The 23,880-nt window shown below is 37.8% G+C and overlaps 1 protein-coding gene across 2 annotated transcripts in view; it reads right to left on the bottom strand.

The window, feature by feature from the left end:
• Positions 1 to 20,958, bottom strand: part of col2a1b (collagen, type II, alpha 1b) — a 46,181-nt gene extending 25,223 nt beyond the window's left edge. The window contains exons 1-18 of one of the 2 annotated variants that reach the window (XM_079242305.1): positions 20,660 to 20,958; positions 17,125 to 17,334; positions 15,492 to 15,508; positions 15,027 to 15,059; positions 14,229 to 14,261; positions 13,907 to 13,960; positions 12,052 to 12,153; positions 11,321 to 11,398; positions 9,237 to 9,281; positions 8,036 to 8,089; positions 6,397 to 6,450; positions 5,441 to 5,494; positions 4,670 to 4,723; positions 4,509 to 4,562; positions 4,389 to 4,433; positions 4,219 to 4,272; positions 3,709 to 3,753; positions 3,462 to 3,515 (exon numbers count right to left, since the gene is read on the bottom strand). In XM_079242305.1, coding sequence (XP_079098431.1) covers positions 3,462 to 3,515; positions 3,709 to 3,753; positions 4,219 to 4,272; positions 4,389 to 4,433; positions 4,509 to 4,562; positions 4,670 to 4,723; positions 5,441 to 5,494; positions 6,397 to 6,450; positions 8,036 to 8,089; positions 9,237 to 9,281; positions 11,321 to 11,398; positions 12,052 to 12,153; positions 13,907 to 13,960; positions 14,229 to 14,261; positions 15,027 to 15,059; positions 15,492 to 15,508; positions 17,125 to 17,334; positions 20,660 to 20,753 — 1,134 coding nt within the window. In that variant the 5' untranslated portion in view covers positions 20,754 to 20,958. The remainder of the gene's footprint in view (positions 1 to 3,461; positions 3,516 to 3,708; positions 3,754 to 4,218; positions 4,273 to 4,388; positions 4,434 to 4,508; positions 4,563 to 4,669; positions 4,724 to 5,440; positions 5,495 to 6,396; positions 6,451 to 8,035; positions 8,090 to 9,236; positions 9,282 to 11,320; positions 11,399 to 12,051; positions 12,154 to 13,906; positions 13,961 to 14,228; positions 14,262 to 15,026; positions 15,060 to 15,491; positions 15,509 to 17,124; positions 17,335 to 20,659) is intronic. The other variant, XM_079242306.1, reaches the window with a different exon arrangement.
• Between the last annotated feature and the right edge of the window lie 2,922 nt (positions 20,959 to 23,880).

Here is a 23,880-nt window from a genome sequence, read left to right on the forward strand (position 1 = left end):
TTTCTATTATAAATTTGTCCCCACTTCATGCTAATTGGCAAGCACATCACAGTAGATTATCTAACATGTAGAAGGACAGTTCTAGTAAAAGAGACTTTAAAACTAGAAGCACACAGAGCGTGCAGATCTCCGCCAAGCTATAGACATTATGGGCCTTATTTTTCAGTTAAAGGTTTTTATGGCAAACGTATCCCCACTATTCCCAGTATCCCCCATCTCCTCATATATATGTATATATATATATATATGTATATATATATATATATATATATATATATATATATATATATATATATATATATATATATATATATATATATATATATATATATATATAGTAAAGAATCCTTTTAAAAAAATCCTGGATCCAAGTTGTGATTCAGATCGTTATAACGCTATAACGCCAATGTTGCCAAATACATGACTGGTGAAGTAATAACACAGGTGTCTTAAAGTGATGTTACCTGTCTAGACCGGCAATAAAAAGATGATATTGTAAATTTACAAAAGTAACGTGTTAGACAGATACACAGACCGACAGACAGACAGATACTGCACCTACAAACTATTGGAGTGTTGGAGAAAACGCCATTGTTGAAATTATCTCTCTGAGCTGAATTTATCTCTCTTTCAGGAATGGAGATTTATAATTCTGCTATTTCAGCTACCCACACATTCGTTTCTGTAAACACATTACTATTCTCTCCCAATCCCTCCCTTTATAGACTCCTACAAAGCATGCATGACCAGTACGACTGTTTTGAATACCAGCACTAAATATAAAAGGAAAGACTTTTGATTGTGCCATCATATTTCTCACAGTATACAATCTGAGGGCATTCTGGCTTTCGTTTTGTTGTCGTGTAAAAACTGATATTATAGGAACAATATATTTTTTCATGTCAAACAAAGTATAATTTTGGACTGATCCAGATCAAGACAACCAAGCCATCACCACATGGGTGTTTTGGAATTACTTGTTAATTTGGAACAAATTTATTTAGGCATAATGAATTAAGCTTAGTCTAGTATTGATACATCAGCTGATCTAGACACCAGCTAACTTCAGCATTTATTGGTAAATTTCATACAAAGCAGTCCAAGTAAACAACCATGGTATGCATATTTTACCCTTTTACCTCAAGCTCTTTTACAATTCACCTAAAGCTAAACTTCTAATTCGACCAAATAAATGCCATATTTGTCATTGATACTGTTCTGTTTTTCTACTTTGGGGTCTTTCACTGTTGCTCTTTCTCACTCTGGCATTCCATATATGAATGTGGAAGAGTGGAAGAGATCCCAGACCACAAATCAATCACTATAAACTGCTCTTTAAAGGACACATGGCTAACATCACCTTAGTGAGGAAAGTTGTTATGACCAATGTGAAATCTTTGTAAAGCATACTTTGGCAGAATAAAAAAGTCCTTAATTTGACATTTTGTAAAATTGTTAATTTTGTAACAAGATTTATCTTTCTGAAAAGTGTGCATAATACCATTAAATTGTGGTTGAGAAGTCCTAGGGTTATAGTTAAGTCTGCTTATACACAATATATTTTAGACTTTAAATTACTTTAACTTACAAAAGAGGACATATTCAAAAGCTTAACTAATCTTTTAGTCTGTGAGAGTGTCTCTTTACTGCAAGATTCCTGTTTTGTTTACATTTTGCTGACAGTCAGTCTTGTCATGTTATGGAGTAATAACTTTATGATTCCTTTCTAATGTATATGTGAATTAGTAGACTTATATGTGACCTTGCTTAGCCTGGTAGGGTAAACTTAAATATTATATTTGGCATAATAATTATTCAAATGGTAGATGTGATTTTAACATTTTTGTAGAGTGAGTTACATTACTGATATCATATGTAATAATGGACACTTTTTACCTTTACCTGAAAAAAAAGCTCAAAACCTAATTTTTGTGCTTTGTTGTTCAAACAAGAGTCAAATGTTTATGATAAATAACATTTAAGTGGACAGAAGAAACACTTTGCTGTTTTTTTATGCCTCTCCTGTGTGTTATCCAAAGCCAAGTGCTTAATGTTTTGCAGATGTTTTTATTCAGTACGGAGAAAAACTTGGACTTCTATTCAAAGGAGCTATTCTGAGAAACCACCTCTTATGGACACAAGCCAGACATTTTACTGCCGGTATGCAGTCTTGTGGGGCTGAATGGAATTCCTTTTCGACTACTGCAGCTTCATAGATTTTGCAGAGCAAATACTATGACATAATAGTTTGTATGTGGTTGCAAAAATGGTGATGTAGCTCTGTAGACGGAAATGCTAATCTTGGCAAACTTGGTGTCAACACCAACTTTTTACTGTCTCTGAAGCCAGACTGAGAACATGAACATTTCTCTTTAAACTTACATAGGTTAAATAAGGCAAATTTTCAGCATATAAGAGGTTATAGCCTGACTACTTAGTATGTTCAGTGACAGCTAGAGCTGAACAAAACTCCTACTGTTAGATGTGATCATTTCAGGGGCACAGTTTATTCAGTTTAGGCTTACATGACTGGGACTTTAAAATCTTCACATGGTCTCTTTTACTGGGCAAATCCATACTCATGAGGATAAAACAGGGAAAAGAAAAACTAATATAAGACTGTGTTACATGACACTCAGAGAGTTAACAAGCAGGTCTGATAAACAGACAGTAGATTCCTGAAGGCACAGCAGAAGCACGTAATGTGAGATTTTTAATGTTTCCCATCAGGGAGGGTTCCTTGGTATATCATACAGTCGCATTGAAACTCCTCAGTCACACTGAGGCGATCTCCTTCTATAGACACATATTGAAGAAGACTGAATAGTTTTCAATGTAACTTTTTAAAAGGCATGAATACACACCTTTTTGAGCTCAGCTTACCTCTACTACTTCAATGGAAGCTTCAAGGTTTTGAAAAGATCCCCTGTTTGCAATTCCTACAAGATTTTCCAAACAATAAAGTGGCTTGAGGGAGAAAGCAACCCCCAGTGCAGCACCCTTGAGCAAAGGGTTCAGCATTTATCTGCCATGCAGATAAATCAGATGCAAAGCAGAGAGAGAATATAGAAGAAAAAGTGCATGAAAATGAGAGAAAAGGAACACTTTGAAAACCCCCTCCTCTCTAATTTTCCGCACAGATGGAGACGGAGCAGCCGTCTCCAATTTCATCAAAGCATTTCATCTTGTCCCCACAAAACGCTCCCAGAACAGAGTGCAGCCATTTTATGTTAGAAACTTATTTCAATTGATTTCAGAAAGTTTCACTCTTTCACTTTGACCTAATTAAAATTTAAATTGTTTTTGTGTAAAGCGTAATTCTAAAATAAGTGACTGGAAGTTCATTAAGGCTTGCAGTTCTAACAGCGAGCAATCACCGAGTGTTCAGACACATTATCATGAAAATGGAAGTATACATGAGGAGGAAGTGGAGGCACCACTTAGGTAATCATGTGTCTTACTTTTGTACCAGGAGAACCAGGGAAGCCTGGAGCTCCGGCTGGACCAACGGGACCCTACAGAGAGGAAAACAAAAGTTAGCTAATTTCTTGCACAAACACGAACAAGTTTGGAGGTTCAGGCCCTACTATCATACTGAAAAGGCAAATGTGTGAAGAGGTGAGGGTCAAAAAACAGAGACTGATTTAATAAAGTGTTGTTCTTAAAAGATAAAACTTCAAATGATGTCAATTAAAAAAGAATACTTACTACAGGACCAGCAGGACCAGGTAGGCCATCATTTCCACGTGCTCCCTGAACAAAAAAAATTTTTGGGATGATGAGGAAAAAGTTGTGGCGTGTTAAAAGTTAAATAATCACTGACATGATTACTGGGACAACAACCAGCAATAACTGACATAAACAAGTTCAATCCAATTCAGCTTTATTTGTATAGCGCCACTTCACAACAATGTTGTTACAGGGCACTTTACATACATATCATTTCAAGCCAATTCATACATAGCGTATAATAGAAACCAACTGATTGCATCGAATCATAACTTCGATCCAATCCCCCATCCTGAGCATGCACGAGGCAACAGTGGGAAGGAAAAAACTCCCTTTTAACAGGAAGAAAACCTGCATAATCCGGCTCAGGGAGGGCAGCCATCTGCCTCAACTGGTTGGGTTGGAGTCGTAGATCAAGGAGATCTTCTTGAGAGAATGTAATATTAAGTCTGTGGCTAAGGAAGATTCAAAATGAAAGATGGAACCTACAGCAACTCCACTGGGCCCAGGACGTCCTCTCTCACCAGGCAAACCACGAGGTCCCTATGCAGGTAAATGATAGATAAGGAAAATCTAACAACAATTTTCCATTTTTATTAGCACTTAGTGGCTTGTAGGTCTTTTAATGTTTTGTTGCAGTGCAATATTTCAATACACACCATTGGTCCAGGTGCACCACTCTCTCCTGGAGCACCAGCCTCACCCTAAAAAGAGGAAATATTTAACCTTTGTATAGTTTGATTTATTATAGAGACACACACACTGGTTAAAAATCTTACCTTGGAGCCAACAGCACCAGTCTCTCCCTTTGCACCATCAAGACCTGGATAACCCTGAAGATGAAGAACTCGTCAGTGCACAGTCAGGAATCCAAGAATAAAGACAACCATCTTATTGTGCTGGAAATAAATAAAGCAAAAAAAAAAAAAACAAAACTCACTCTATGTCCTTTGATGCCAGGCAAGCCAGGAGTTCCTGGGAATCCACGAGCACCCTATGACGCAGGAGGAAAGATGGAGGAGAACTATACACAGTTTATAAAAGATATGCTGAAAGGACTTCAGTCCTGTGAAATGAAGTATAATAGCTTACTTTGCTTACTTATGGATACTCCAGAGGTATAATTTAAATAAAAATATATTGTAACACCTTGGCAATCCTGATGTGCCAGATCTTTCAACAAGTGGAAAAAAAACTTCCACTTCATTCATTGGGGCCTATACTACACCACTGGAAACTCAAATAGCGGCAGGGCCCGTCCCAGGTTCTACTCACAACCCCCCGCCCAATAAAACTTACTGAACCTGACTCCTGGATTAATGTTGGCTACTGCAGGAGTTTTTCCTGGCCTAGAGTTGTAAAGAAGGACTCTGGATCTAAACAATAAAGCAGCAAAACCAACACCAACAAGTAACTCAGAAAGACTTTTAAATTTGGTTCTAGATTCATTCACCAATGCTCAACTTTGTAATAATGAACAACTTCCTCCACACTATCTAATATGATTGTGTTCGGAGATTCTTCATCATCTGTTCAGTGTAAAAAAAAAAGCATTACAAATTATGTCCTTAGAATTTTCTCATATTATGAAAACTAATTGAAGAAACAAAATAAAAGTTAACAATATGTCAAACAGTTTCCTCTTTAAGAAATCACACAGTGCTAAAATTCTGAAGGAATTAGAAAAAAATCAAGAGCTACAGTAACCTACTTGAGGTCCTGGAGGTCCACGCTCGCCTCCTTTGCCAGGTTTTCCTGCTTCACCCTAAAATAGACAGAGGGGAGAAATGATGTGAAAATATCTGCAGTCATTTTTAAATTTTGCGCAGCTTTCATCTCCAGCTGCATTAATGAAAAATGAAAAATAAGAAATATATAAATTTTATACAGTTAAATAATCAGTAATGTGTTAGTTTCTGCAATAATTGTCCCTAATGGATACGTTGAATGAAATCATGTCTGCTGCCACCATGTGGAAAAAGGGAGGAATTACACTTTTTATGTCAGTTACCTTTCCATCAGTGAACGGGCATACACACATAAACCTGTTCTGCCACCATTAATAAAACCTAACCAGCTTCAAAATGTCAAGCATGTTAGGACTACAACAAATGAGCCAGCAATAAAAATATGCTCCAATGAAAAAAGAAGAAGTGTTCATTTATTTATTTATCTGTTTCTTTTTGAACCCAGGATTTCTTCTTTTTTTAATGGAGCATATTTTTATGTAATTGAGCAAAACAAATGTTTTGGTGGGATTAGTTTAAGTTGACATGTATAACCCAAAACATGATATAAACAAACTTTACTTTTAAAAGAAAAATAAATTATACAAGTACTTTATATTGTCATGGTGAAACAAATAAAGAGTAATTAGGTACTCACAATGCTTTCAAAGATGCAGGATTTCATTTGTAAAATTAGATGGAGTAACTACCAGAAAATATTTAATTTAGTCGTGTTTGTTTCTGATTACTTCTGCTGTAAGGTGCTCTCATTGATTCAGCTATAAAAAAAAGGTTGATGATAAGCTACAAAACACTAAGTAAACTCATTATTTAGCAGCATTCTCAAGAGTTGCTGCTTATGTAATGTCAAAGTACAAGTTTTAATAATAACAATAGGGCCGAGTTATACGAAGTATATACATAGGACAGTTGGACTTACATCATCACCAGGTTTTCCAGGAGGTCCAGCAGGGCCACGGGGTCCCATGGGGCCCTATTAGTAAGAGAAGACACAAGCAAAGGGAAAATACAGTTTCTGTCATTAACCAACTAAGGTAAACAAAGACAATCCCAAACAGTTTAAATATTATATCATTATTCATGGGGATGACTTGTGCTGTTATTTCTCTCTGATAAGCTCTGGCAGAAAACAGAAAAGCCAAATGAGACACAGCAGAACACACAAACTTAATTAATATTTGACCTGTAAATATGTTTCTCTAAAGATTAGTTTGTTTTGGCAAGAAAATTTTAAGTCTGGATCTCAGCAGGGATCTTTTTGTATGAAGTTTTAATTGTCCCTGCGTATAAGTTCTCTCTGGCAACTTTTTCCAGAAACATGGATTTAGAGTTCATTAATTTAATGTTAATTAGCAATTATAAAAATAACTGTAGGTGTAAATGTACATGATTGTTTGGCTCAGTATAAGTCCTGTTATAAACTGTTCCAAGCCAGTCACTCCATGACAGCTGTGAGAGGCAAAGGCCTCTTCAGTGGCTCTGAACAGGATGAAGTGGGTATCAAAGTGAATTAATGTGTTAAGACGACTGCTAAAATGTTACATTAATCAACATTTACTATAAAGTGTACAAAAATTAATGTAGGAATCTATCACATAAACTTGTTGGATTATTACATATAAATCATTTCTAAACTTTAAAAACAATATTTTTAAGAAGTTCAGCCTCTTTTGTCCCTTAGATTTCCTACTTTATATGTTGATGAATCTCTTCAGTGAATGAGTCTAAATGCTGCATTACTTTCTTTTTCTCTTTGTCAATCCAGCTTCACAGTTTAGGTTAAACTAAAGAACAAATTACTTTGTACGATAGGATATTTTTATTTAATCACTGTATTTTATGTGCTCTTTGCAAAGTATTATCTTTTTATTATTAAACTAATAGGGGACACTTGATTGATTTGTTTTACCCAAACTAAAAAAACCCTGAAAATGTTTCTGACTGAAGAGTCAAACCTTTTCTCTGCATTTCTCATGTTAGCTGTTTTGTGACCTTTCAACTTCTTTTCTGGAACTAAGTTTGATTTTAATCACATCTAATGATGTACTGGCATACTAAAAAAGAATAAGGAATCCCAGACATCGTCTGATTCTCTGAACTCCACATGAGCAGATTAACACAGTGGTGGGCAGACCCTATGCCATCCACCTGCTGAGGGAATGGGGGAAAATGGTCCGAATTTGTGAATCTTTGGGACAGAATAAGGCTTGGGCAGGAAGGAAAATTATAACTAATATAAAGGGGAACTATGTTTTCACCTGTCAAAAGTCGTAACAGTGAGGTTGGAAAAGGCCTGAATGTGCTCTAAACCCTGTTTTCCACAATCTGAACGTTTAGGTCAACTGTCTTGAGAAAATTTTAATGGTAATAACTTTGTTGCTAACAGTGAAGATTGTTTAAAAAAAAGGAATAAGCTTGAGAAGGTATTAACAGAAATATTCAGGAGCAACAAAGTGCCAAGAGAGAAGGTGAAAAACCCCACAGAGGTTAGGGGAGGATAATGAGAAAGTCCTGGAGTGTTGGCCTGGAAAAAGATAAGTTCACTGGAGAATACTTACAGATTGTCCGGGCTCTCCAGGCTCTCCCGGGTTGCCTTGGAAACCTTGTGGGCCCTGAGATGTGGAAAGAAGAGATAGATGTGGGTTTTATGAAAGCTGTAACCATGTTTTTGATCACTGATTTAAATGATAGATAAAAGATTAATTACTAAACTTTCCTGTGAGTAAAAATAAGGTTGAAAAAATCGCATTATTGTTCCAATCTCTGTTACAAAATTTTAAGCTTCTTTTATTTAGATTCTCTTATTGTAAGTTATATTGAGTACTCTTATTGAGTTTTAGAAGCACTTTAATTCGACAAGTCATTCTGTACTGTTTGTTTACATTTCGTACACATAACAAAGAATTAAAATGGTAATCCGATCAATAACCAGTGAAAAAAAGAGGCAGTTCCTTTCCTTTGTCTTAATTATGATGGTAGAAGGTTTTGTAGCACTCATACTCTGGCTATTAGAGTACATATATATCTAATTTATTTAATGTATGTCATTCTAACTTTAAACTGTTGACTGACAATCTAAGCATTCAGGCAAATAAGCGTATGCACATGCACATAATCTCTCTCAAAAGAGTCTACAATGCTTTTTATTAATATCTTAAAGCTGTCAGAGAGGGAAACTACAAATCTCTAAAAGTGAACTGATCCATGTGATTAAACCACCAAGCAGAGGTAATGAATCCCTTCAGCTCAGCAGCTTTAAGATGGTTGTGCAAAAAGAGCCAAATGTAAGTAACAGTCTCAGGTTAAAGTGGAAAAAGGAAGGGTGTGTTTGGGTGTGGAGTGTAAGTCCAGTAGGCGGTATCAAAAGGGAAATTGTCAGGTTTTGTAGAGTGTGTCTGGGTTGTGGCAGGGGGAAAAAGCCCTGAAGCCTACAACCGGGAGACTCAAGTATTCTTTGTGTGCAGGAAAAAGCAGGAGATGCTGTCATTTTGATGAGGGCTGAGTGTAAACATTCATCTCGTACAGCCTGTGATATGCAGACCTTCCAGGAATTTACAAAGTCAGAGGTGAGGTGGAGCTTAATATTGTTATTGAATACAGCAAAGGAAGCATAGGCTGTGTGGCACGAGCAGACACCAACATGGACTCTACAATTAGGAGATTATGCTATGAGTACCTTGTCTGTGAACTAACAGAATCTCACCTGCAGCACCTGCAGCTACATTTGTGTGTTGTTTTGGAAGTAAAGGAAGTACTTACAGGTGATCCAGTGGGGCCAGGTGGTCCTCTGGGTCCCATAGGGCCCTAAAGAAAAGATAGAAATCAGAGGCAAAGTTTCAGGAAGATAATGGATAGTCCCATCTTTCAACATTAAAGACATAATTGGTGCAAAAGTACAATTAAATTGTATGTTTCAGAATTTTTTAAAAGAGTTTTAAGAAGAAAACATTCATATTTATCCACTTAAATTGAGTCAGAAGTTGGAAAAATACATCACCTGCTTTACCCCAAAGCTACATAATACTCAGCAACTCAACTTGTCAAAACCATACATCTTTAGAAATTCCTCGGTGACATTCAGACCTTCTCTTCCTTCAGATCCCTCTTTTTTACTGCTTTTCAACTACCACTTCTCCTTGTCTTCTTTTAGCTTTTTTTCCCAACCCGTTGTGTTTTTATAAAGTTCAGAGGTCATCAGCTGGACTTCTGTAATCCTGTAAGACGGGTGACTGAAAGCTAAATGACTTGCTGCACTATTTCAGAGAGAAAGACAAAGTAATAAAGCCATGTTTGCTTTCCAAGAAAAAAAAAACATCAATATTTCACGTGTTGACAGCAAGTAAGATTTTTATTTCAGCTCTTTCAGAGCAAAACTAGATCTGCTCTGTGAGAATGTCTGCTTGGACTCATACGCTAAAGCAATTTTTCTTAAGCTTTATGCATCAATGCTTAACAATAGAAAATGACATTGCATGAGGGTGACAATCCAATACTTTCTGCTCTTTTGTTCTAACACACAAAACAGACACACTTAAAGAAAATCAGCTGCAGTATGTTTGCCTCAAGATGCCACAGAATTCCAAGCGCTTCAACAAAACAAAACACAAAACAAAACAAAACAAAAAAAACTTGATTCGGACGACTTGTGACAGCTGTTCTCTGGGATCAAAACTTATTCCCTTCATTAGTCTTGTTTTAATAAACCCTCATTCAAAAGTCAGGGAATGCAGCCAAAGAAAATGTCACAACACAGCACAGTGATTCTCAGAAGTGAATGAAAGTCACCTTTCAGTGGGTGTGGGAAGCGTCCACCACAGTGTTTAGAAGCTTTTCAATGGGGCTCTATATCCTCAAGATGTTTGAATGTTTTAGAGGGTACTTGTGTGCATATATTTCAGTGAATGCACTGTTACAGTGTTTGATAAGTATGTGTAGAATATAAGACCAGAACTGAGTAAGTGTTTAGGGGTTCATAAGCTTGACTTGTGATCTAACTTCAGTCCATTTCAGCTGTTCTCTCCACTAGCACGCTGGAAACTGCCAAAGTAAACGTGGGCTGGCTTCACAGAGACCCAATACTGCGGTAAACTCTCAGACAGACATGTGGTGGGACCATCAGAAGGAGTATTGCCACACAGACTGATGCTAACTTAAAGGATCTAATCCGACCCCAGTCACCCCCTCCCTCCCCTTCTGGCGATTCAAAACTTTGTTAGATTGAGGCGCAGCCAGGCCTTTCTGTGGCTCCAAAAATAGCTCCCAAAATGCTTCTCACACCACTGCATGCCCATTAACCAGTAGCTGCAGTTTTTTGTAAGCTTGAAATATAATGGCAATGGTTCTTTGGTTTATGAAAAAAGCCTCTGTACTCCATGTAAAATGCCTCTGTTTCCAAAAATATTCAAAATTCTGTGCTGTCCTTTCACTGTTGCTGGATAAAGTGCTTACTTGTACTTTTTAACCTCATATCAAAACCATTTACAATAAGACTGAAAAACACATTGTAAAAATGTTTTTTTGTTGTTTCTTCCAAACCTTTGTGAAGGTAAATACTAGAATCTAGGATTTAGGACTAGATGAAGAACGATGATACGTCTATCTTATGATCTGATAAGCCAGTGTTTCCTCATGCGTTCATGTAGGCTGTAAATTATATTCCACCTTGAAGGGTTTAAGTGCAGATCAACCGCAAAACAGAAGATGTTGAGCTGATTCTGGCCTTCCAACTCTGTGACCCAGGTCCTCGTGCAAGAAGACTCTTCGAACATCCTTGCAGATTCAGTTGACTCGACTTTAAAAAAGATCAAAGACACTGGCAGCAGGTCTCATCAAGGCTTGCTTACCATTGGTCCTTGCATCACACCCATCTGAGCGCCACCTGCCTTCTCGTCAAAACCACCTGCCATCTGAGCAGCGAAGTTCTGAAACAGGCAACAAACAGAACATCACTCCGGTTTTTTTTTAAAATAAAAACAGCTTTCCACTAAAATGATATAAGGCAATATCCTAAGCTCTTAAAGATATATTTATTCTGACATTTGGCTAGAATTGGTTGAAAAGGGGGAAAAGGAAGACTTTTTCCAGTCTTTAAAATCCTACATTCATCTTAAAACCAATTTTGTAGGCATTAAGACAGACACAAGATCATTTTGGCATTGTGCATTATGTGATTACGAAGAGAGACAGAAGAGAGACAGAGGGCATGTGAACGGTCTTCACAAAGACTCTTCTTACCCCACTCTCTAAAAAGAGTCCTTCCCTTCCCCTTCTTAGGTCTCTAATATCACCCCCTGCCCTTCCACTTTCCCACCCGCCCATCAATCCACCTCCTCCTTTCTTTTCTCCTGCGAAGAATGAGAGGCATTCGATCTATTCTTCCCTTCTGCATCGGCACTGTTGTCTCTCTGCCCCCTCCTATTGCCCACAGTTTTGCACATCTTTTGTGTTCTTGCATTATCTCTTTGCTCCATTTTACCCATTTTTCTGCTCATTTCAGCCAGTCAAACCCATACTTGGTCGAGAATCAAGTATTCAGCTTGTCAGCTCCCATGAATGCCAGTCACAGGATACTTACACCGCCAAGGCCAGGGGGTCCATTTGGTCCTGGAGGTCCAGGGGGGCCAGGGTTTCCAGGGGTACCAGGCTCACCATCTCTGCCACGAGGACCTGGGCTTCCCTTAAATTAACAGATAAAATTAAAATAACTTTGTGGTCTAAAATTGGGTTAAAATGAAAATAGCTCCAAATAGAAGCACTCAGTGAGCCACACATCTGCCAAGCCATTGTATTGGTTTTTTTTTTGCCAATGATTGTAGCCATTATATTTTAGATAGAAGGTCTATTGACAAAATTATCCATATCTCCCTAAAGAAAAAAACTTCATCAAAATCCAGCCTTAACATTTTGAGCTATGTTGCTGACAGGAAGACAAACCACTGCTGCCGAATACATAAATCAGGTTTCTGTTAGTTACCTCAAGTAACTTAGAATAAAAATGTAATTAAAAATCCAGAAGTTGCAAATATCTATTCTTAGACCGTTACTTTGATATTTTATAGTCACATACACTTTTTTTTAAAACTTACACCATCAATTTGAAATTAATTGCAGCTACAAATGACCTGTTCTTTAGTAATAGTCCCGTTTGTTAAGCAAGCAGAAAATAATTTTAAATTACAATTGTCTTCAGCCTTCGTATCAGCCCTGTGTGCCAATCTTTGAATTTGGATAATTCATTAAACTCAAGCCCGGATTATCCAATGGGCATTATGGGCACAGGCCCAGGGGCCCACGCCCACTTGGGGCCCACGCAGAGAAAACACCAACAGTTTGGACATGAAACAAAAGGTACATAAAAGCCAGATAGTTAACCCACAGCGTCTCATGTATTGCTATTGGTACCACTGGCTGAGAGATGTTAGAAATGTCATTTCACTCTGCATCATTCACAGCTTTCACAATGTTGCGGTGGGGAAGGGGGCCCCTGGAACACTCTGGGCCCAGGGGCCTCTGCACTTTTAATCCGGCCCTGATTAAACTGTTACTAGCAGATAAAACACTACAGCATAGTATTAGTCTGCTACTGCTGACAGCAGCCTGAAGCTTATTTGAGCCATCTCCAAAGTGCACTGACAGTCTTACATGTCAGACACTGACTTCACCTGACCTGCTCTTATCAAATACTGATCCATCAGGAAGAAATATGTCATTTTGAACAGCAGGAAAGATATTAAAAAAATGGTATTTACTATTAATACTGTTGCCAAAAACACAAAAAGCTTAGGTTTCTTTACAGTTTGCAGAGCATGCCAATTATTTATCAGGCTGAATTAGACTAACTTGCATTCCTCTGTGCATGTAGTGAGAAATTACCCTGCAAGAATATCCAAAACAAAGAATGTGCTAAACACCTAAGAGGCTGCTTAACCTCTCCTAGCCAAAACTAAATCTTGTGTTTAAATCTGCATAAACATGAAAACTACATGTCATAAACTCTTTGCTTGCAGCAACTATCACATCCTAGTTGTTGCATTAATTTGATGATCAAAGCCAGGCAAATGCAGCAAGGCTGATTTCCCACACTGAGTGACTGTGAGGCCTCTGAGAGAAGCCAAGGTTTACATTATGAGTCTCCGACAGGCTCACATCTGTTAAACAACCCAGACCACACAGCCTAATGGAAACGACACATGACTAGTTAGGCTGAGTTGCTCAATGAAAGGCTACCATTCTCATAGCCTGCAAGCCATAACACATCCCCCAACCCACTCCCCCACCAGGACCTGTAGCTATCTGATTCTAGAGGACATACTGTACTTGTTAACAGCGCAGAGTGCAGCCGTAGTTTTTATCGGTCAGGAGAAGAAAATCCCAAAAGAGGGGAAATGATTTTATTTTGTATTTTTCATTTCAGGATTAATCCTACCAACCTTCTCTCCCTTCTCTCCTCTTGGTCCACGCGGTCCTTGCTCTCCTGGTGGGCCCTGATTGAACAGAAGATGGAGAAGGAGTCAATAATTTCAGGTGTTATCTCAGGACATTTGACCTGAAAAAGCAGTCAAAACTCTGCTACTGCTGTTTTATGTCAAATCAGTGCCTCTTCTCAGTCATTGCAACTTGCAGTTAAACTGAATACACACATGACCTCCACTCTCTCTTGAATTCAACAAGAACAGATTACAAATAGTGAAATAAAAGGCTCCAAAGACAAATCGTTAGGATAAAAGTAAAAATGCATAAACAGATACAAACCATTGGGCCTTGTGGTCCTCTTGGTCCGACAACCTGAGGATAATACAACAAAAACCCATCATTTACATTGTACAAAAATGTCTTTAATAATTTTTTAAGCTTACATTTACCTGAAGTATTTGCATATAAGAGGTTAAGGGAAGCATGGTCTTTTTTTTTTTTTTTTTTTGTCAGAGCAGACTTGCTAATTGCAAATCTCTTTGGGCAAAGCATTAAAAGAAACAAACAGTAAACAATGCCCTCTTATTTCCTGTGAACTTGTGCTCCCTTGGTGAGGCAAAGCATTTCCAGGTGCAGCAGCAGGCAGTTAACTCCCTCTGTTGTTCTATTGCCTGAGAGGATCTTTATGGTGGATAGCATAAAGGCCTCAGTGGGTTGCAAGCCTTTACGTCTATGTCTCTCTAATTGTATCTTCTTTTTGTGAATTGATGGACTGACCAGTCTATTTTCAGTTTGCTGGTTATATCATGTTGGTGTTTAGATTAATTAAATGCTGTTGATACATTTAAAGCCCGGTAAAATATTAAATGATTTAAAGGCGTTCTCCTTTCATGGACGATTACTTGTCGAGAGATATGTGTAAGTTTGGCTTTACTTCCAGCAACATTTAAACATTTCTGTGCAAAAATGTGTACTTGTAGGTGAATGTTTAGTTTTGGCCCCTTCCTGCACATGTCTTTGTCCAATGGGCATCAATGAGTTTATGGAAACTTGTAAACATTTGATGGTTGGTACCAAACAAATTTAATCAAATTAAAGTTATATTTTAACTTTGTTTACTGCGTGGTGTTAACTTACATCTGTAATGTCTCCAGGTTCACCCTTCTGACCCTGATTGACAAAAAGTAGAGCAGAAACATAGCTATTAAGATGGCAAAAAAGATATTCAGACATTTTTCTCATTCCTTCTCTTTCCTAAGTCACATTTTAAACAGTCTCCCTAAGAGACCATTTGATGAACATTTTCGATAGTAAATGTGTTCTCTTATAAACCAACTGTTCACAACAAAACGTTTGATGGTAAGTATCATTCACAATGTTACTGAACATAAATATGATACACAGTGTGACCAGGAAATTACTATTATCCATCTGGCAATGCTTCCTGCAAATCTTTCACATCAAACACTCATCTAAATCCATAAACTACAGACAGCCATGATATACAGAGAGCCAGTTATAATTGCAGGGGAGATTCAATTCACACACACTTACAGACCCATACACACACAGTGTTTAAGTGTCTTTTCTCAATTGTCTCACCTTAGCTCCAGGTACTCCTGTTAGGTGTCCGTGCAGGGCAGAGATAGGAACATATCACAGTTAGTAAACAGACTGCACAATAAACAAGCTATGTGATTAAAGTAGTACTTTCCCATAAGCAAAGTAAGTGTACTTGTGTGGCAAGGCTGTTGTAATTTCTTGAAATAAACTATCCTAAAGACCACCACCAAATCATAGAGTAGGTACACAAAGAACCCATTAGGACTGAATGGTTGACCTGCCATCTCACAAATAGAGCTCAAAGCAAAAGCAAAGCGACTGCAGGAATGTCAGAGAGCCAAGGAAAGGCAGTAGCCAGAGCTTTAAATGGTTGTCAATTGCAGCTTCAAGTCTTAGTGGCTGCAAAGCATAAAGGTAATTCCTAATCTCCGTCATTCTAACAAGTTGGTTAAAATACAGCAAAATATGGCTCAGCATGAGTTTACCTGAGCCATATTAAGTCAGCAGAATAATGACATGACCTTAAATATTTTAAACATAGGGCCGAATAGTGTTTCATGTCCAATGAAACTATTTTTGTCCAGATTTTCTTTAAATAAATTCAAATGACTAAAAAGTCAAATAATGCTTTAATACAGGTAAAATGAATATCATTCATTCATTTTTTTTGAGTCCAAATAAGGGTTGCAGTGAAGCTGGAACCTCTCCCAGCAATTACTGGGTGAGAGGCAGGGTACACCCTGGACAAGTTGCCAGTTTATCACCGGACCTTAAAATGAATAAATAGTCTAAAAGTGGCCAAATGATCATTATAATCAGGAATAATCTGATTGAAAAAAAATGCTAAAACTAGATTTAAATTATGACATACCTGCATTGCTTTTCACTATGTAATAGTGTTATACAAATATAGATAGGTTACTTTTCAGTCAGAACAAAAAGTGGTAAGGTTTGATCATCACCCCTATTTATATACTGTTAATAAATAATTCTGTTATATACTTCTTACAAAGCATTTCATTATGCCTAGAAATTGGTACATTATAAAGCAGTTAAAACCACAAGCATGCATTGCAAACAGTGACACTTCTGATTTCCTTGATGCCCCTCAGCCTATTTTATTTACATTTCCAAAGCTGACTACCAGTGTTTGGATATTGAGGCCCTTGTTTATCAGGAAGCCATGGCACTTTAAAAAGTAGTGAATAGACTCCTTTAAATTGTATGAACTCTCAGTAGAGAGTCAAGGTACTTTCTTGCCATCAGATCTGCAGAAATCCACAGAGAGGATATAGAGTAGAAATGTGAAGCTGTGTCTGCTTGACTGAGGTATTTCCTTAATGACTCCCACATGTTTTCACGATACTCAGGGAAAGAGAGAGTATTCAAACAAGATGGGGCCAAGGTGCGCCAGCGATGGAAAAATGACGGTGAGGTTAGCATTTCACTGAAATCATGTCAGATGTGTCACTGTTGTTGTGTATTTCTTATCATTTGTTTGCTTTGGGGACAGAAAGCAGTGTTCATAGAAAATGCTGACATAAGGTAAACAGCAACTTGCCAGACTTTGATTCATACAAATAAGCCAATGTGTTGTTTCCTCCCCAAAATAAACAACATGATCATGAACAGTAATTTATTTATGAGGGGTGTGAGATAAATAAATTACAACCAAGAGATGGAGGCTGGTCAGCAGCGCAGATGGGGCAACACTCTCCGAATGGGATTTCAGGTTTGGGGCAGTCTTTCAGCTCCTCGCAGATAATTTCATCGCACAGGACTGTTCCAGTGTCACACACACAGATGCGACAAGGCTCTGGTTTCCATACATCCTTGTCGTTATAACGCTGTCCATCTAGTAAACAGCTAAAAGCGTCCTCCTCTGTGTGTGGGATCACAGTAAAGGATACAAAAAATGCCAAGGCAGTTAGGAAGGAAGCAGAAGATAAAGCATCAGATATGAAAATCACTCACTGTTACTCATAAATAATAGCTGATATCTGCTGAAAGCCACAACATTGTTGTTTAAAATCTGAAGCAAAACAAGCATTGATATTCTCAGCTGGGAATCACACATGAAGTGTGCATACTGAATCTAAAGAAATCCTGAAAAATAGACTACTTGTTAAAATTCAGTCGGATCCCTGTATGAACCAATTCTCAGTGACATGAAACCAAAACAGAAAACTTAGGCTATTTTTTAACCTGTGTTGATTAATACTCATCAGCAACTTTTCTGAATGTTTTTCCCATGGGGTTAAAGACCATCTACATAAAGACGTCAATTAAACAAATTCAAAAGATCAATCTGCGGATAAAACGTTTTAAAATGATCTAACATTTATCCCTTTTGTATCACGTTACTTTGCCCATAGATATTTAAGCTTACTTTTACATACAATTACATAAAGTTTTAAATATCATGTAATAATTTCACATTTCAACGGTGAGAAAATGTGTTGAATTTTTGATTGAAAAAAAAAAAAAATATTACTACTTTGTTTATCAGTAAAACATTAAAACAATATCAGTTCAGTAATTGATAAACTAAGTTATATTGCTCATTTTCAATAAAATTCCATCTTTATGGTTTCCAAGGTCCATCCCAAGCCAGGCAATTAAACTTGTAATGCAGTCTCTCCAGTGGCCACAAGGTGGCAGTAAAGCATCACATCAAAGTCAAGCCGCACAAGACCTACAGGAAACCTCCAATAACTTCACAGGAACTAGAGACCATGTGCCCAAATTCCTCAACAAGTTAAATATAGGGTTAGTTTACACAGCAGGAGACAGTTTAATCTACTCAAGTAGAGACAAGAGTTTGCATTCGGCATACGATTATTTTTCCCTTTATTTTAGACAATAATAAAGAGAGTACAAGAGAATGTGATGGAGGAGGGTCCTGATTGAATGCTGGTACTGTGCTTAGTCTGAATTACGTCACTTAAGCAAATCTTACAATCAACACACAGGTACTAGCAAAATTTGGGGTTATTTTCCAGTCTGAATGGCAGAAACAGGACCAAACACCTGCTGAAAGAAATGCTCTTTCTAGAATCACTGAACCTGTGCAGACGGGTGAAAGTGGTTGATGTAGCAAAAGGCAAGCCTTAGGCTATGGGCTTCTGAGTGGGTGAGGAAAAGGAGCAAGCACAGTGCCTATATTTACCTTTATGCGCTGCTTAAGACTAGGTAACCTAATGGACCTGAGTACCAATGAATGGAGTCTTTCTAGAAAGGAACAGAGAGGACAATTCACAAACTATTGCCTTGTATAAACATGGGGTACATTTTAAACCCCATCTGGAGGCCACAGCTGTGTCAGATGCCAGTTCAAACACGTTAGAAGAAAATGGTAAGCTTTCATGCACATACCTGGCGGTTTTGACGTTTAATTTTACAGACCTGAAAATATTATCAATTGCTTGCACCTGTCCTTTCATTGGGGGTATGAGCATTTATCCTGATACAGGATATTCTGGGACAAGGATTCCTCTATCTACCTGAGAACTGATAGATATCAGGCTTTTCGTCACTCAGGATAATTTGAGTCTTCTCAGGCGAGAGCTGGTGGTCATAGTTAAAAATGTACTTTTTGTTAAGGAACCTTTGGCATACTACCAGACATTTAAGTTTTTAATTTTTCAAAGCAAATTTTTTAAGCACAACATAGCAGCCAGATCATTATTCTAATGTCATGATGCTGGACAGGACAAGGTTAAAAAAAAAATGTTAAGAAAAGTTTTCTTTTTTTTTGTCTTTATAATGGTTTGACTTTGATTCTGCTCTGTTCCTGTCTGAATAATGTTATGGTTTCACAAGCTAGTCATTGGCCTCTTAATATAGGGTCAAAGAGAAGAACTTTCTCCCTTGTGGCTAACTTATGGAAACTACTGTGCGAAGGTCACAATCAGACGCTTCACCGTCTCCTACCAAATTCCTCCAAAGAAGGGTCTGCATTATATCCAAGACCTATGTCTCTGAAAAAGTAACCTGACATCTGGAAATACTTCAGCATAACTACTTTCCCCCATTTCTTTCTTCTGGGAAAATACACCTTTAGCTTGCTTTCAAAGCTTAGTAGGCTTGACTTGTGCTGTGAAAAGACACGTCTTAGAACTGAAGTCATAAAGCCCCGTCTCTATTTTTCCAGCCACCCCTCTTCCTCCCTGGCTCTGAATTTCTCTGGACTGACTGTCACATCTTATGGGTAATCTTCCAAGCAGATGGAGATACTGGAATCATATGGAATATCATATTTGACCTTTTGTGACCCCTAATATAGCTCACTGTGAACGCTAAAATCAGTGATAATAAAGAAAAACCCTTCTTCCAGTTTTCTAGAAAGCCATTCAACTTTAAATCAGATATAGCCGAGACAAACTGTTTGTTTCTTCATGGAGAGAACAGCAAAATAAGTTTTTTTGAAAGTTTGTAAAGGAAATTTTAGTGATACCTCCATCTTTAAGCCTTAACAAGCCAGGATTCGCCTGAATGCCCTCTGACAGCGATGGAATGTGAACACTTTTCACCAAAGGCCCTTGAGCCTGGCCACCTTTCACTTTTTGTGCATCCCCTCCCCCTCTCCTCGTCTATATTAAGTGAATCTGCAGTTTAAAAACAGTCTGTCCAAGCCCCTAAAGCACCCACAGGTGTCAGGCAGGTCAACTTCTAGAGACAAGGGGAGTTAGGTGGAGAAAAGCACTGAGGTGCTGAGAATTAAAATACCAATCTTGTGTTTTTATGTATATGGATTACTGCAGTAACCACCCTCAATCTACTAAATTAAATAACTGCTAAAATAACAGCTGATACTCCAGCGAGAGAGCAAATAGATCAAACATTTGAAGGTTATTTCGCGTTCACGTTCCACAGCTCTCCATCCAGTTCTTCAGTCCTACGCGCGCCAATAAATCTGGTGTCCTTTTAAATGATAAACTGCCGATGTAGAAATATCATTAGGCAACTTCTGGCAAACAGAAATCAACTGTGGACCTTTTTTCACCGATCAAATAGCATCCAAATAACAGCGTAAAAGTTGTATCCGAGATGATCAAGTTGCCCCTAACTCAGAACTATCTAGAGTTCAGGTTCATTCCATGAAAATAAACAAATGTCTAATAAATGTGGCCATGATGAAAATTCTCTTTCTGAACACTGTGAGAACTCCAGCTTTTCTTTATCAGAGAAATAAAACTGACACTTACGGTCTCCATCCAGTTGACATCTCACAATGGCTAATAGACAAACGTGGGTTGCTAGAAGTAGCAGTACAGTCCTGGAATCCATAAAGCTGAACATGTCTAAATATTAGACATGCAGGGTCCCTGTGGGAGAAAGAAGGGTGCGAGGGGAGCGAATGCTTCTCTCACTGTTTAGTGTTTAGTGTCCCCTGTTACAACAGCCAGACCATCCGACATTCACACCTTCCCAAAGAGCCGGTGGGGGAATCCAGCGGCAGGACCCGGACCTGCAGCACAAACTCAGCACCGACAGCTTCAGGCCAGCTGCGTTAGTTTTATGTGCCCGTTGCCTTCAATGAATCTTCGTATATTCCCAAATACCAGCCCGTCCCCTTACCCCCTGTCAGGCTGAAATTTGAGCACCAGTTTCCCTCCCATTCTGTCTCCCAAGTTCCATTATTCCAGCCTCAGACCACTCCTATCCCCACGTGCTGAAATGAACCCAAAAGGAACTGAAACTTCTTTTTGGGTCCCCTCTGCTGCGCTCTTCAGCGAAAGCATGGCGGTGTCTGGATCACTTTGTTACACTGAAAGAACGCGCCTCGCTTGGGTAGATCTGTCAACGAGCAGTCAACTGCAAAGGCTATTACCAGGAAAAAACAAAACAAATCATGGCCACATTTATTAGTTAAAAAAAACAAACAAACAAAAAACAAAACAAAACAAAAATAAAACGTAGGGTTGCCAAGAAAATTAGCTACCATAGTTAAGCCTTATATTATTAAAATTCCTGAACATTTGATGACTTTTGGATAAGATTTTTGTTTATTTACCAAAACAGTCAAATATAAAGATTCCAGAGACACACAACTAAGTAGGGAAACACTGACAAAAGTTAACATAGTCACACAGTATGTCACACAAACCCGTTCTGTTGTGACAGAAATCCACCCTAAAGCACAAATGGAAGTCAAATCATTCAGGAAGTGGTAGATTCAACGAGCATAGAAGCTTGAATGGTAAGACATTTGCCCTTTTAAGTTGTAAATGAAGTGATGATGATGATATTCTGTGGTTCTGAAGCCCCCCCAAACCTAAAGAGTTCACACATAAAAAATGTGTCTTCATCACTACACAATTAATAGTCTGATCACTGAGAAAAATATCACCTGGACTTTTCCATGAGACTTATCATTTGCTGTTAGTTCATATTACAAAACCCATCCTCAGCAGGGTGTTAGTAGAGCTTTATTGCAAAAGTTGCAATCTGAGTTGGTTTTGGTACAACGTTGTGAATGATGGCTCTAAAAAAACAAATAATCTTTGGTTTGCAAACATGTAGAGATGTAAAAATACTAATTTCAAATTCCTGCATCAGGTGGGAACAAAATTGCACATTAATTCCAAGTATTTTGTGTCTGACTATGGTGAGGGAAAACTAGATTCAACCCTTGTATGTGTATGTATCTTGAGAGAGTTGGCTAACCATTCTTCAACATCCCAATATTAAATGTTACTGAAATAAGATCCCTGTAGCCATAAGGGAGTGAATTATCTGCAGTAAACAAAACAAATGTCTAATCTTAAAACTGTTCCTTTGACTCATTTAGATGAAACACTGACATTCATCACGCACTCTTGGAACCATAATTGTTTTGCAGCATCCTGGAGCTGAGAAACCACACTTCGCAGTTTTCTTTTCCATCCTGAGGCATCACATAACAGTTGTGTTTTGCTTTACAACACAATGTTACACACCAGCAGCTTGATATCAACACCATGCACCATATCTGATTTGGTAAAAAAACAAAACACAAGAGGACATTATCAGAAAAAGGAAGGAGAAGAAAAAGAGAGAGAGTGACAAAGTAAGAGACAATGAAAGATTCGACATCAGAAGTCAGAGATAAACTGGATACAAAATTATGTCAAATTAGCCTTCGTCAGGTTGATTTTTCTCGCTTCAAACTGAGACATTTACTTCCAAGTACAAATGTAAGTCTCTAATTTAGGCAGTTTAATGGTTTAGGTCCACTTGTCTACTTTTAATGGAATTGTCTATCAAAGTTCTGAATGACCACCTTTACCATGCGACATGCAGTAATATTACCTCACAGGGGTAATTGCTTCAGGATGAATGTTAAATGACTGGTGTAATAAAAACATAGGGAATCTTATGAAATGAACTTTACAGGCACCAAGTTTCAGCTGCTTTAGGATCTATTTTAAATTTAGAATAATCCATCTAGAAATCTCCCACCTACTATTGTTAAAACGACAAAGGAGGACAGACCTTCACCAATACTGCTTCAGCCAGCCAGCCAACCCTATCAGTGTCAGCCACAGTTAATGCAGAGTAAATCAGTGTGTTAAAGCCACTCATTCATGCATTATCTATACCGCTTAGTCCAATCAAGGGTCGTGACTATGAAGCTGAAGCCTATCCCAGCAATCATCAGACAAGACGCAGGGTACATCTTGTACAGGTTATTGTTTTAAGCTGTTTTAAGCTGTGCCATCGCAGTTTTTTTTTCTCTTTTTTACAAAATGAAATGCCAAGCTAAATTGAGGACATAAAGTATCTGTTTTAGTGAGATAAATAGACTTTACTTTTATGTGAAGTACCAGACAATACTATATGTAGAAAAAAAAAAAAAAACGATAATAAATGATGTATTGGTAAATTTTTATGGAGAAAAGCTTTTAATTAACTTTTTTCCCCCCAAATTCTTATGATTGAAAACCTATATGATACACAGAAATGTACTTTAAATGAAAAATCTCAGTCATGGAAACTATATAAACATCAGTCATATAAACTTTCACAGTTATGCTGATGACACACAGCTTTATATCTCCATGTTTCCCTGATGACCTCAGACCAATGGATGCCCTTTTTTTTAGCTGTACCCTGGATATCAAATCCCAGATGGCAGAGAACTTTTTACAGCTTAACCAGGACAAAACTGAAGTTTTAGTTATAGGATATATATTTAGTTTAGTCACCCTGAGAGTGAAACACATTTTAAAACTACAGACATTGTCTCTGCATCCATCTCTGCAGGTGAAAAACCTGGGCCTCATTTTTTATTCAGACCTTAGCTTTATCACACATATAAAGAATACCACAAAACTTTTTATCATCTGAAAAATATAGCTGCCCTATTCTCTGTCAGGGCAAAACAGAGATGCTACTGCATGCTTTTATCACTAGTTGCTTGGACTATTGCAATGCCCTGCTTATC

Source organism: Telmatherina bonti (assembly GCF_933228915.1).
Source record: "Telmatherina bonti genome assembly, chromosome: 6".
Lineage (NCBI taxonomy): Eukaryota > Metazoa > Chordata > Actinopteri > Atheriniformes > Telmatherinidae > Telmatherina > Telmatherina bonti.